This window comes from Eucyclogobius newberryi, unplaced genomic scaffold (genome assembly GCF_026437365.1).
Source record: "Eucyclogobius newberryi isolate DKJ021-1_F unplaced genomic scaffold, fEucNew1.0.hap1 SCAF_2, whole genome shotgun sequence".
NCBI classification, from domain to species: domain Eukaryota; kingdom Metazoa; phylum Chordata; class Actinopteri; order Gobiiformes; family Gobiidae; genus Eucyclogobius; species Eucyclogobius newberryi.
The window spans coordinates 3,175,112-3,187,668 of record NW_027315834.1 but is presented as its reverse complement, the minus strand read 5'-3'; the positions used below and the strand labels follow the sequence as shown (position 1 = coordinate 3,187,668).

At 52.1% G+C, this 12,557-nt stretch overlaps 1 protein-coding gene across 1 annotated transcript; it reads left to right on the top strand.

The window, feature by feature from the left end:
* The first annotated feature begins 1,194 nt into the window (after nt 1-1,194).
* Nucleotides 1,195-10,424, top strand: spx (spexin hormone). Its single transcript, XM_072454072.1, has 6 exons — nt 1,195-1,379; nt 1,951-2,034; nt 2,223-2,277; nt 3,599-3,661; nt 8,835-8,921; nt 10,292-10,424. The coding sequence occupies exons 1-6, from the start codon at nt 1,374-1,376 to the stop codon at nt 10,354-10,356; spliced, it is 360 nt and encodes a 119-aa protein (XP_072310173.1). The 5' UTR covers nt 1,195-1,373; the 3' UTR covers nt 10,357-10,424.
* Nucleotides 10,425-12,557: the final 2,133 nt, after the last annotated feature.

Here is a 12,557-nt window from a genome sequence, read left to right as displayed (position 1 = left end):
ATTTGGGCCTCAGGGCTCTTTATTTGGGCCTCAGGGCTCTTTATTTGGGCCTCAGGGCTCTGTATTTGGGCCTTATGCTCTGTATTTGGGCCTCAGGGCTCTTTATTTGGGCCTCAGGGCTCTGTATTTGGGCCTCAGGGCTCTTTATTTGGGCCTCAGGGCTCTGTATTTGGGCCTCAGGACTCTGTATTTGGGCCTCAGGGCTCTGTATTTGGGCCTCAGGGTTCGCAGATATCTCTGGAGTATTCTCCTGGCCAAAAAGGCCCTAAAACTCAATATGATTCTTAGGGCCTTTTTTACATGATTATAATCAACATAAAATGTAAAATGAAAAAAAAAAAATACATTTGGACTTCAATTGAAAATGGATAAATTTGACAGACTTTGGACTAAATGGGACGATTTCTCTGGGTTTCGTGAGCCATGATTCTTTTTCTTTATTATTTGCTCGATGTCGACTGTTTTTGATTTTCTGTCTGTTTTCTTTCTGGTCTTGTTTATTTATGTGTAAATAAAAATATATATATATATATATATATAAAAAAAACATGTGTTAATGATTTGTAAATTAGTTGTCAACATTTGCAAAATATGTAGTAAATATGACTTATAATTGATGATTAGTTCCTTTCTGGTCATGACTAAATTATTATTATTATTATTATTATTATTATTATGTGTTAATATTCATTTATATATATTGCTTAATTAATCAATGATTAAATACCTCTATTATAAAGTGTTTATTATTATTATTATTTTGCACTTTCAAATGTATTGGGTTCATGATATTTGTAAACGCTTTAGATTTAGCTTTATAGTGTTCTTTTCTTGATAACTTGAGCTAATTGAGGCCTGTGTTGTGTTGGTCCGGTGCTCGTGCTGCTGCTGTGAAGGTGCTGGCCTCGGCATAACTGCGATTGGCTCGTCCCGCTCGGCCGCTCTCAGATATTTACCGTTTGATTCGCGCCTCTGCATTGATCTGAGCGGCTCATTCACTCACCTCCGACACTTCATCAAATTGACCTGACCTATAGTGGCTGGCCTCATGAATAAGCACGCTGGGGGCTGTATAAAGGCTGAGGGCTCCGGGGTCCACTGTCTGAACACCCACAGTGAGCACCCACAGCCAGACCCAGCACCCACAGCCAGACCCAGCACCCACAGCCAGACCCAGCACCCACAGCCAGACCCAGCACCCACAGCCGGACCCAGGACCCAGGACCCAGGACCCAGGACCCAGGACCCAGGACCCAGGACCCAGGACCCAGGACCCAGGACCCAGGACCCAGGACCCAGGACCCAGGACCCAGGACCCAGGACCCAGGACCCAGGACCCAGGACCCAGGATCCAGGACCCAGGACCAGGCAACATGACGGTGAGTTAGATCGTTCTATTTCTGTCATTGATAAGAAGTCTGAAGTGTGGGGGCGGTGGGCCTTTTAGTATATGATATAATATATAATCATCATAATAATCATAATTATTATAATTATGATTATTATTCAACAGCTAATGGGGGAAAAGAGAAAGACATCAGAAGCTGGTTGGTGAATGTGGAGTGTGGTACGAGGCTATGTATTTGAAAACATTAAAATGATGGTGGGTTTGCTATATTTAAATGTTTTAGTTATTTGTACTTATACTTTGTAAGTTTTTTTGTTTTCTTTATTAAATCAATGCCAAACCTTTTGTGTCCCTCATTGGCCAGTGACTTTGGCTCGTTGTTATCAATAACATCTCTCTCTTTTTGGTGCATTTATTACTCATGGTCATCATAAAATGAGACACACATTGTTCCATTCTTTCTAAAATGTATTTAATTCTAATGTATTTCATCGGTTTGTTATTTCTCTTATGGGTTGTTATTGTCAAGTGCATTTTTAAAAAGCTGCTCATCCCGAGAACACAAAGAAATAACTCGGCTGACTGTGATTTTTCCCGCTCAGGGTTTGAGGAAAGTCGCTGCCTCGTTCACACTCACGGTTCTGCTGCTCGCCACGTTTGTGTCTCACTGCTGCAGCGCGCCAAAGGTAACTCCTCTGGACTCGAGTACTTTAATGCTCACATGCACATTCAGCCTGAGAACGCCTCATCAGGTGGTAATCCAGAGGTGCTTCTCCTTTACCAGACTCCAGCCTTCCGTCCACCTCTGACATCAGCCGTAATAACACCGCTTCACTCTTCAAGTCGTGATAATGTCATGTGTCTTTCCGCACAGAAATTCGAGAGGAGGAACTGGACTCCACAGGCCATGCTCTACCTCAAAGGCACACGTACGTCACTCACTCTGCACAGATCTTGTAGATGTTTGATGGAGAGATTGCAATGTTTATCAGAATCACATTTTTGAATGACTAGCAAACAGTAAAGGCTGCAGTTTAAAGTCTTCTGAAGAGAACTAAATGTCACTGATGCTAACACTGCACCGCTACAAACATCTTCTGAAATACATGGGCTTCATGGATTTAAAGTTCAGATTTATTCATTTTAAAAGTGCTCTATGTAATGTTTCCGTTTGGAGTTTCCTGGCATGTTCCACAGAATGGCATACAATACATCAATATTTTATTGCTCCAAAATACCTTGAAAAATGCATTCTTACAGTGGGTGACCTCTCCTCTCCACAGATCTGACCTGTAATGCAGAAAAGCATAAACATCTCCATGGTGACAGGGCAGGTGGAGGATTCTCCATAGTGCCACTTTAATTTCCCTGGACATGTTTAAAATGTTAATAACATTTAATAAAGATCATGTTGACTTGGGGCTGACCAGTCGTACAGCTCCGCCCACAAACCGAGGAGCATGACGCTGTAAGAGAGGACTTCACCCGGAGGCCAAACTGAAGGACCATAACCTTGGCGGAAAACCAACTTCTTCATAAGCTAATGATGCTAATGCTAGGGCAGCTCCACCCACCACAGCTCAGCTCTGTCTCTGACGGGGACCGTACTGTCCTTTGGCAGATGAGCACGGTGGGACACAGGAGGAGGAGGGGTCCCGGGACCAGGCCTGGGGGGTGTGATTGGGTTTTATGTTTGATGCATGTCCTTGTCCTTGTCCTTGTCCTTGTCCTTGTCCTTGTCCTTGTTCTTTTTCTCTCGTTTGTTTCAAGTTGATGTGGTTTTTGTGTTTATGTCAATCATTACAATCAAGCCAAAGGCATGGGAAAAGTGACTAGTATCATCCTTTTAACGTAAACGTCATATTGAACCCAAACAAACAATCAAAAATACTAACAAAACAGAGAAAAGAAAAAATACACGTTATATATTTACAAGAAATTCAAGTGACATCAAAACGAACAACTGGAAACACATGGATAAGTCTCTCCAAATCTGGTTTAGACACGATATGTTTTTGAGATGGGGCACCCCACAGGTCAGGGGCGTGTGGTCTGAGACACAATTTCAACTAGACTATACTATATAATATACTATACTACAACTACACTATTCTACTTGAATACTATTTTAAAGTACTTCCTGTCTTCCAGATAGGACCTTAACCAATTCACAGCAGTAATGTGTCTTTTGAAATACTTTGGAGGATCTTTGCACATCAGGTTCATTTGGTCTTGCATGTTCTGCCACAGAGGGACGTCGGTTTGTCTCTGAGGACCATAAAGAAGGAGACGTCTATGACACGCTGCACTTAGGTGAGACATTTGGACTTTTCCTCATGGAACAGCCACTCCAAGGCCTAAAAACAAACTCTCAGAGCGTTCAGGAAGTGCCTCAAACTACAGCCTCCTGTCCCGGGACACGTGTGTGACAGTGAGGGACGTGGGACAACGGCTGGATGGACCTTTCTGTGTGGAGTTTGCATGTTCTGCCACACTCCCGTCCTCTCGCTCTCACACTCCCGTCCTCTCGCTCTCACACTTGCGTCCTCTCGCTCTCACAGTCCCGTCCTCTCGCTCTCACACTCCCGTCCTCTCGCTCTCACAGTCCCGTCCTCTCGCTCTCACAGTCCCGTCCCCTCGCTCTCACAGTCCCGTCCCCTCGCTCTCACACTCCCGTCCTCTCGCTCTCACACTCCCGTCCTCTCGCTCTCACAGTCCCGTCCTCTCGCTCTCACAGTCCCGTCCCCTCGCTCTCACACTCCCGTCCCCTCGCTCTCACACTCCCGTCCTCTCGCTCTCACACTTGCGTCCTCTCGCTCTCACAGTCCCGTCCCCTCGCTCTCACACTCCCGTCCCCTCGCTCTCACACTCCCGTCCTCTCGCTCTCACTTGCGTCCTCTCGCTCTCACACTCCCGTCCCCTCGCTCTCACACTCCCGTCCCCTCGCTCTCACACTCTCGTCCTCTCGCTCTCACACTCCCGTCCCCTCGCTCTCACACTCCCGTCCCCTCGCTCTCACACTCCCGTCCTCTCGCTCTCACACTTGCGTCCTCTCGCTCTCACACTCCCGTCCCCTCGCTCTCACACTCCCGTCCCCTCGCTCTCACACTCTCGTCCTCTCGCTCTCACAGTCCCGTCCTCTCGCTCTCACAGTCCCGTCCCCTCGCTCTCACACTCCCGTCCCCTCGCTCTCACACTCCCGTCCTCTCGCTCTCACACTTGCGTCCTCTCGCTCTCACAGTCCCGTCCCCTCGCTCTCACACTCCCGTCCCCTCGCTCTCACACTCCCGTCCTCTCGCTCTCACACTTGCGTCCTCTCGCTCTCACACTCCCGTCCCCTCGCTCTCACACTCCCGTCCCCTCGCTCTCACACTCTCGTCCTCTCGCTCTCACAGTCCCGTCCCCTCGCTCTCACACTCGCGTCCTCTCGCTCTCACAGTCCCGTCCTCTCGCTCTCACACTTGCGTCCTCTCGCTCTCACACTCTCGTTCTCTCGCTCTCACACTCCCGTCCTCTCGCTCTCACACTCCCGTCCTCTCGCTCTCACACTCCCGTCCCCTCGCTCTCACACTCCCGTCCCCTCGCTCTCACACTTGCGTCCTCTCGCTCTCACACTCCCGTCCCCTCGCTCTCACACTCCCGTCCCCTCGCTCTCACACTCTCGTCCTCTCGCTCTCACACTCCCGTCCTCTCGCTCTCACACTCCCGTCCTCTCGCTCTCACACTCCCGTCCCCTCGCTCTCACACTCTCGTCCTCTCGCTCTCACACTTGCGTCCTCTCGCTCTCACACTCTCGTCCTCTCGCTCTCACACTCCCGTCCCCTCGCTCTCACACTCCCGTCCTCTCGCTCTCACACTCCCGTCCTCTCGCTCTCACACTCCCGTCCCCTCGCTCTCACACTCCCGTCCCCTCGCTCTCACACTTGCGTCCTCTCGCTCTCACAGTCCCGTCCCCTCGCTCTCACACTTGCGTCCTCTCGCTCTCACACTCCCGTCCTCTCGCTCTCACACTTGCGTCCTCTCGCTCTCACACTCCCGTCCTCTCGCTCTCACACTTGCGTCCTCTCGCTCTCACACTCTCGTCCTCTCGCTCTCACACTCCCGTCCTCTCGCTCTCACACTCGCGTCCTCTCGCTCTCACAGTCCCGTCCCCTCGCTCTCACACTTGCGTCCTCTCGCTCTCACACTCCCGTCCCCTCGCTCTCACACTCCCGTCCCCTCGCTCTCACACTTGCGTCCTCTCGCTCTCACACTCCCGTCCCCTCGCTCTCACACTCCCGTCCCCTCGCTCTCACACTCCCGTCCTCTCGCTCTCACACTCGCGTCCTCTCGCTCTCACAGTCCCGTCCCCTCGCTCTCACACTTGCGTCCTCTCGCTCTCACACTCCCGTCCCCTCGCTCTCACACTCCCGTCCCCTCGCTCTCACACTTGCGTCCTCTCGCTCTCACACTCCCGTCCCCTCGCTCTCACACTCTCGTCCTCTCGCTCTCACACTCCCGTCCTCTCGCTCTCACACTTGCGTCCTCTCGCTCTCACACTCCCGTCCTCTCGCTCTCACACTCCCGTCCTCTCGCTCTCACACTTGCGTCCTCTCGCTCTCACACTCCCGTCCCCTCGCTCTCACACTCCCGTCCCCTCGCTCTCACACTCCCGTCCCCTCGCTCTCACACTCTCGTCCTCTCGCTCTCACACTCCCGTCCTCTCGCTCTCACACTCCCGTCCTCTCGCTCTCACACTCCCGTCCTCTCGCTCTCACACTCTCGTCCTCTCGCTCTCACACTCCCGTCCCCTCGCTCTCACACTCCCGTCCTCTCGCTCTCACACTCCCGTCCTCTCGCTCTCACAGTCCCGTCCCCTCGCTCTCACACTCCCGTCCCCTCGCTCTCACACTCCCGTCCCCTCGCTCTCACACTCCCGTCCTCTCGCTCTCACACTCCCGTCCCCTCGCTCTCACAGTCCCGTCCTCTCGCTCTCACACTCCCGTCCTCTCGCTCTCACACTCCCGTCCTCTCGCTCTCACACTCCCGTCCTCTTGCTCTCACACTCCCGTCCTCTCGCTCTCACACTCCCGTCCTCTCGCTCTCACACTTGCGTCCTCTCGCTCTCACACTCCCGTCCTCTCGCTCTCACACTTGCGTCCTCTCGCTCTCACACTCCCGTCCTCTCGCTCTCACACTCCCGTCCCCTCGCTCTCACAGTCCCGTCCTCTCGCTCTCACACTCCCGTCCTCTCGCTCTCACACTCCCGTCCTCTCGCTCTCACACTCCCGTCCTCTTGCTCTCACACTCCCGTCCTCTCGCTCTCACACTCCCGTCCTCTCGCTCTCACACTCCCGTCCCCTCGCTCTCACACTCCCGTCCTCTCGCTCTCACACTTGCGTCCTCTCGCTCTCACACTCCCGTCCCCTCGCTCTCACACTCCCGTCCCCTCGCTCTCACACTCTCGTCCTCTCGCTCTCACACTCTCGTCCTCTCGCTCTCACACTCCCGTCCTCTCGCTCTCACACTTGCGTCCTCTCGCTCTCACACTCCCGTCCTCTCGCTCTCACACTTGCGTCCTCTCGCTCTCACACTCTCGTCCTCTCGCTCTCACACTCTCGTCCTCTCGCTCTCACACTTGCGTCCTCTCGCTCTCACACTCCCGTCCCCTCGCTCTCACACTCTCGTCCTCTCGCTCTCACACTCTCGTCCTCTCGCTCTCACACTCCCGTCCTCTCGCTCTCACACTTGCGTCCTCTCGCTCTCACACTCTCGTCCTCTCGCTCTCACACTCCCGTCCTCTCGCTCTCACACTTGCGTCCTCTCGCTCTCACACTCTCGTCCTCTCGCTCTCACACTCCCGTCCTCTCGCTCTCACACTTGCGTCCTCTCGCTCTCACACTCTCGTCCTCTCGCTCTCACACTCCCGTCCCCTCGCTCTCACACTCTCGTCCTCTCGCTCTCACACTCCCGTCCTCTCGCTCTCACACTCTCGTCCTCTCGCTCTCACACTCCCGTCCCCTCGCTCTCACACTCCCGTCCTCTCGCTCTCACACTCCCGTCCTCTCGCTCTCACAGTCCCGTCCCCTCGCTCTCACACTCCCGTCCCCTCGCTCTCACACTCCCGTCCCCTCGCTCTCACACTCCCGTCCTCTCGCTCTCACACTCCCGTCCCCTCGCTCTCACAGTCCCGTCCTCTCGCTCTCACACTCCCGTCCTCTCGCTCTCACACTCCCGTCCTCTCGCTCTCACACTCCCGTCCTCTTGCTCTCACACTCCCGTCCTCTCGCTCTCACACTCCCGTCCTCTCGCTCTCACACTTGCGTCCTCTCGCTCTCACACTCCCGTCCTCTCGCTCTCACACTTGCGTCCTCTCGCTCTCACACTCCCGTCCTCTCGCTCTCACACTCCCGTCCCCTCGCTCTCACACTCCCGTCCTCTCGCTCTCACACTCCCGTCCTCTCGCTCTCACACTCCCGTCCTCTTGCTCTCACACTCCCGTCCTCTCGCTCTCACACTCCCGTCCTCTCGCTCTCACACTCTCGTCCTCTCACTCTCACACTCCCGTCCCCTCGTTCTCACACTCCCGTCCTCTCGCTCTCACACTTGCGTCCTCTCGCTCTCACACTCCCGTCCCCTCGCTCTCACACTCCCGTCCCCTCGCTCTCACACTCTCGTCCTCTCGCTCTCACACTCTCGTCCTCTCGCTCTCACACTCCCGTCCTCTCGCTCTCACACTTGCGTCCTCTCGCTCTCACACTCCCGTCCTCTCGCTCTCACACTTGCGTCCTCTCGCTCTCACACTCTCGTCCTCTCGCTCTCACACTCCCGTCCTCTCGCTCTCACACTTGCGTCCTCTCGCTCACACACTCTCGTCCTCTCGCTCTCACACTCTCGTCCTCTCGCTCTCACACTCCCGTCCTCTCGCTCTCACACTTGCGTCCTCTCGCTCTCACACTCCCGTCCTCTCGCTCTCACACTCCCGTCCTCTCGCTCTCACACTTGCGTCCTCTCGCTCTCACACTCCCGTCCCCTCGCTCTCACACTCTCGTCCTCTCGCTCTCACAGTCCCGTCCTCTCGCTCTCACAGTCCCGTCCTCTCGCTCTCACACTCTCGTCCTCTCGCTCTCACACTCCCGTCCTCTCGCTCTCACACTTGCGTCCTCTCGCTCTCACACTCCCGTCCCCTCGCTCTCACACTCCCGTCCCCTCGCTCTCACACTCTCGTCCTCTCGCTCTCACACTCCCGTCCTCTCGCTCTCACACTCTCGTCCTCTCGCTCTCACACTCCCGTCCCCTCGCTCTCACACTCTCGTCCTCTCGCTCTCACACTCCCGTCCTCTCGCTGTCATTGTTACATCCTTATCAAATACATGAATAGATGAAAAATACAAACTGTATATTATTGTGAGACTTTTGACGATCTTATTTCAGTCGATGTTACATCTCCAGAATTGAATCTAAGCTCGGTTGTTTTGATTGAAGTGTCCATTCTCTTTCCGGTCAGAAACTCGCAGTCAGAACACAGAGAAGCTGAGTGTGGATGAAGCCGCCAGTATCCTGCTCAACCTCCTGCAGCAGGCACGCCAGGGAGGTGAGTCAAGCACAGCTCGACCCAACCACACCCCGACCCAACCCAACCCAACCACTGCCCAAACCAAGCACAGCCCGAGCCAACCACAGCCCGACCCAAATACAGCCCAACCCAAGCACAGCCCAACCCAACTGCACCCAGACCCAACCCAACTGCACCCAGACCCAACCGCACCCGCACCCTGACCTAACCATAACCCAACCCAAGCACAGCACGACCCAATCACGACCCAGCCAAACCCAACTGCAACACAACCAAACGACCATCCGCATCACAAACACAGTCCAGCTCTATTTTACCTTAACCCAAAAATGAAGCAGACAAAACCATTTTGATTTTCCAAGATGATCAAAAGCTTCACAAAAAGTACAATTTGTAATGAACTATTTTTTTTTAATATAATACAAAAATACCTAAGATGAATGCTGTATTAGAGTCATCAAGTATTTGTCCCCTAAACCCTAAAGTCTACATCATAATCATTATTTAATGAACTTAAATGTGTAAAATCCCATGTTAAATGTGTTTTACTTTGGCAAAACTATTGAGATGTTTCATATTTTGTGACATTCTCTGTGTAGATGTTATAGCATAACAACACATTTATAACTGCAGAGGCTCAGCGGCCGCACAGGGTTCACGGGCAGTAGAGAAAAGCTGAAGGGGAAATAAAACAAGCAGAATTAATATTTTAACTGTTGGATATTAAGCTCCGTCCAAACGTAGGGCAAATGTTGGACGACTGGAACATGGCATTAATCCCAGTTTCTCCATTGAAATCTCCATGTTCCACTTTTGCCTCCAGTCGACTCCATTCCACATTTAAAGTCAAGTTTTCTAATCTTTATTATTTCTTAGTTTGGTGGCATTATGTCTCAATGATTCATTACAGCTTAACATCAGTTATGCTGCAGTTTGTGAAGAAAAATAAAAGTTGTGGCTTCGCTGGTGGTGCAGTTGTTAATTGTGTTGCACATGTGTAGTTTTTACTACTGTGTCAAATAAAACCTTCGGGACAAACATATATTTTCTAAAACAGAATCCCAATGTCATTAAGTGACATTCCATCAAAAATGCAGACAATTTACACAGCTTAAATCATTTAGGTAATATTATTTGTCAAATCATAACTATTGTGTCATTTGGACAGGTTTTGCCCTTTGTTTACAGTATGGTTGCTAGGTTACAGTTGTGGAATTACCTCTACCTTTGTCCAATCTGCTGCTCATGTCCAACCAGGAAGTAACATTATAAACTTAGTTGTAAACGTTTTCTAAAATCTTAAATATACAGTTTCATGAGTATAGTCAGGTTAAAGGGTCTCCACTGAACCCTGTTGTACTGTCCGTGTGTTTGTCTCCCGTGTGCAGTGGAGGACCTGCCAGCCGAGGTGTACCTGCAGGAGCTGCCCCTGTGGAAGAGGCAGTACTTCTGAGCTGCTCACCACATCCCACCTTCACTCTGTAAATATCACTTCAGTTTTCATGTAAATGCATTTGAATAAAGACATGGAATTCATAACATTCTTGTCTGTCCTGGACTCACGTTTGTTGTGGTCAGGGGAGTAAAAGACACGGTCTGAATATGAACGATAAGACGGGGCAAACCCGGAGCGCCAAGACCACCCACACACAAGGTTAAAGGGGTTTGGAGCTTTCGCCATGTTATAAAGCTTTTCTCATAAGTTCACTCAGAGTTGGACTTTAAGTGATGGGACTCAATGGCACCCTTCAAATCTGCTTTTATTTATTTTATTTCTAATTTATTTATACAGATATAAATATATAAAATAAAACAAAAGAATGAATCTTGCAAAAATGCCAATAAAACATCCAATAAAACAATCAATAAAAGTGATAAAGCAAGAGCACTGGTTCTATGGGTCGGCATAAAATAATTTAATTTAAAAAGTCTTAATATTTTGTTCCATTGGCCGGGAGCAAAGTTGCTGAAAGCCTTTTCCCCCGGCTCTGTGTTGATTCAGTGAGAATGTATACGAAGTATATCTTGAGATCTCAATCGATGAATACCTGATCTGAAGTTCAGCATTATGTTAATAAAATGCCCACAAAGAGCCTCATACACAAACAAAAGGCAGAGTTCTCTTCACATCCAATGATCACATTCAAAGTGCTTCACAAAATGCATTCAAATCACAAAGACATGACAGAAATCACAAAACAGTTTAAGACATAAAAGAGAAGAGTGCAAAGAACATTCTTTCAGTCATTTGTCCTGACTCTGGCACCAGCAGGAGGCCGGTCCATGTTTAGTCCTGACTCTGGCACCAGCAGGAGGCCGGTCCATGTTTAGTCCTGACTCTGGCACCAGCAGGAGGCCGGCCCATGTTTAGTCCTGACTCTGGCACCAGCAGGAGGCCGGTCCATGTTTAGTCCTGACTCTGGCACCAGCAGGAGGCCGGTCCATGTTTAGTCCTGACTCTGGCACCAGCAGGAGGCCGGCCCATGTTTAGTCCTGACTCTGGCACCAGCAGGAGGCCGGTCCATGTTTAGTCCTGACTCTGGCACCAGCAGGAGGCCGGTCCATGTTTAGTCCTGACTCTGGCACCAGCAGGAGGCCGGCCCATGTTTAGTCCTGACTCTGGGCACCAGCAGGAGGCCGGTCCCTGTTTAGTCCTGACTCTGGCACCAGCAGGAGGCCGGCCCATGTTTAGTCCTGACTCTGGCACCAGCAGGAGGCCGGTCCATGTTTAGTCCTGACTCTGGCACCAGCAGGAGGCCGGCCCATGTTTAGTCCTGACTCTGGGCACCAGCAGGAGGCCGGTCCCTGTTTAGTCCTGACTCTGGCACCAGCAGGAGGCCGGCCCATGTTTAGTCCTGACTCTGGCACCAGCAGGAGGCCGGCCCATGTTTAGTCCTGACTCTGGGCACCAGCAGGAGGCCGGTCCCTGTTTAGTCCTGACTCTGGGCACCAGCAGGAGGCCGGCCCATGTTTAGTCCTGACTCTGGCACCAGCAGGAGGCCGGCCCATGTTTAGTCCTGACTCTGGCACCAGCAGGAGGCCGGTCCCTGTTTAGTCCTGACTCTGGGCACCAGCAGGAGGCCGGCCCATGTTTAGTCCTGACTCTGGCACCAGCAGGAGGCCGGCCCATGTTTAGTCCTGACTCTGGCACCAGCAGGAGGCCGGTCCATGTTTAGTCCTGACTCTGGCACCAGCAGGAGGCCGGTCCATGTTTAGTCCTGACTCTGGCACCAGCAGGAGGCCGGTCCATGTTTAGTCCTAACTCTGGCACCAGCAGGAGGCCGGCCCATGTTTAGTCCTGACTCTGGCACCAGCAGGAGGCCGGCCCATGTTTAGTCCTGACTCTGGGCACCAGCAGGAGGCCGGTCCCTGTTTAGTCCTGACTCTGGCACCAGCAGGAGGCCGGCCAATGTTTAGTCCTGACTCTGGCACCAGCAGGAGGCCGGTCCATGTTTAGTCCTGACTCTGGGCACCAGCAGGAGGCCGGTCCCTGAGGTCCTCAGAGTCAGAGATGGTTCATATGGCACTAACATGTCTGAGATGTACTTTGGTGCTAGGCCATGGAGAGACTTGTACACCAGCAGAGCTGCTTTGAAGTCTCTTCTCTGAGCCACAGGGGGCAGTGCAGAGACCTGAGAACAGGACTAATGTGAT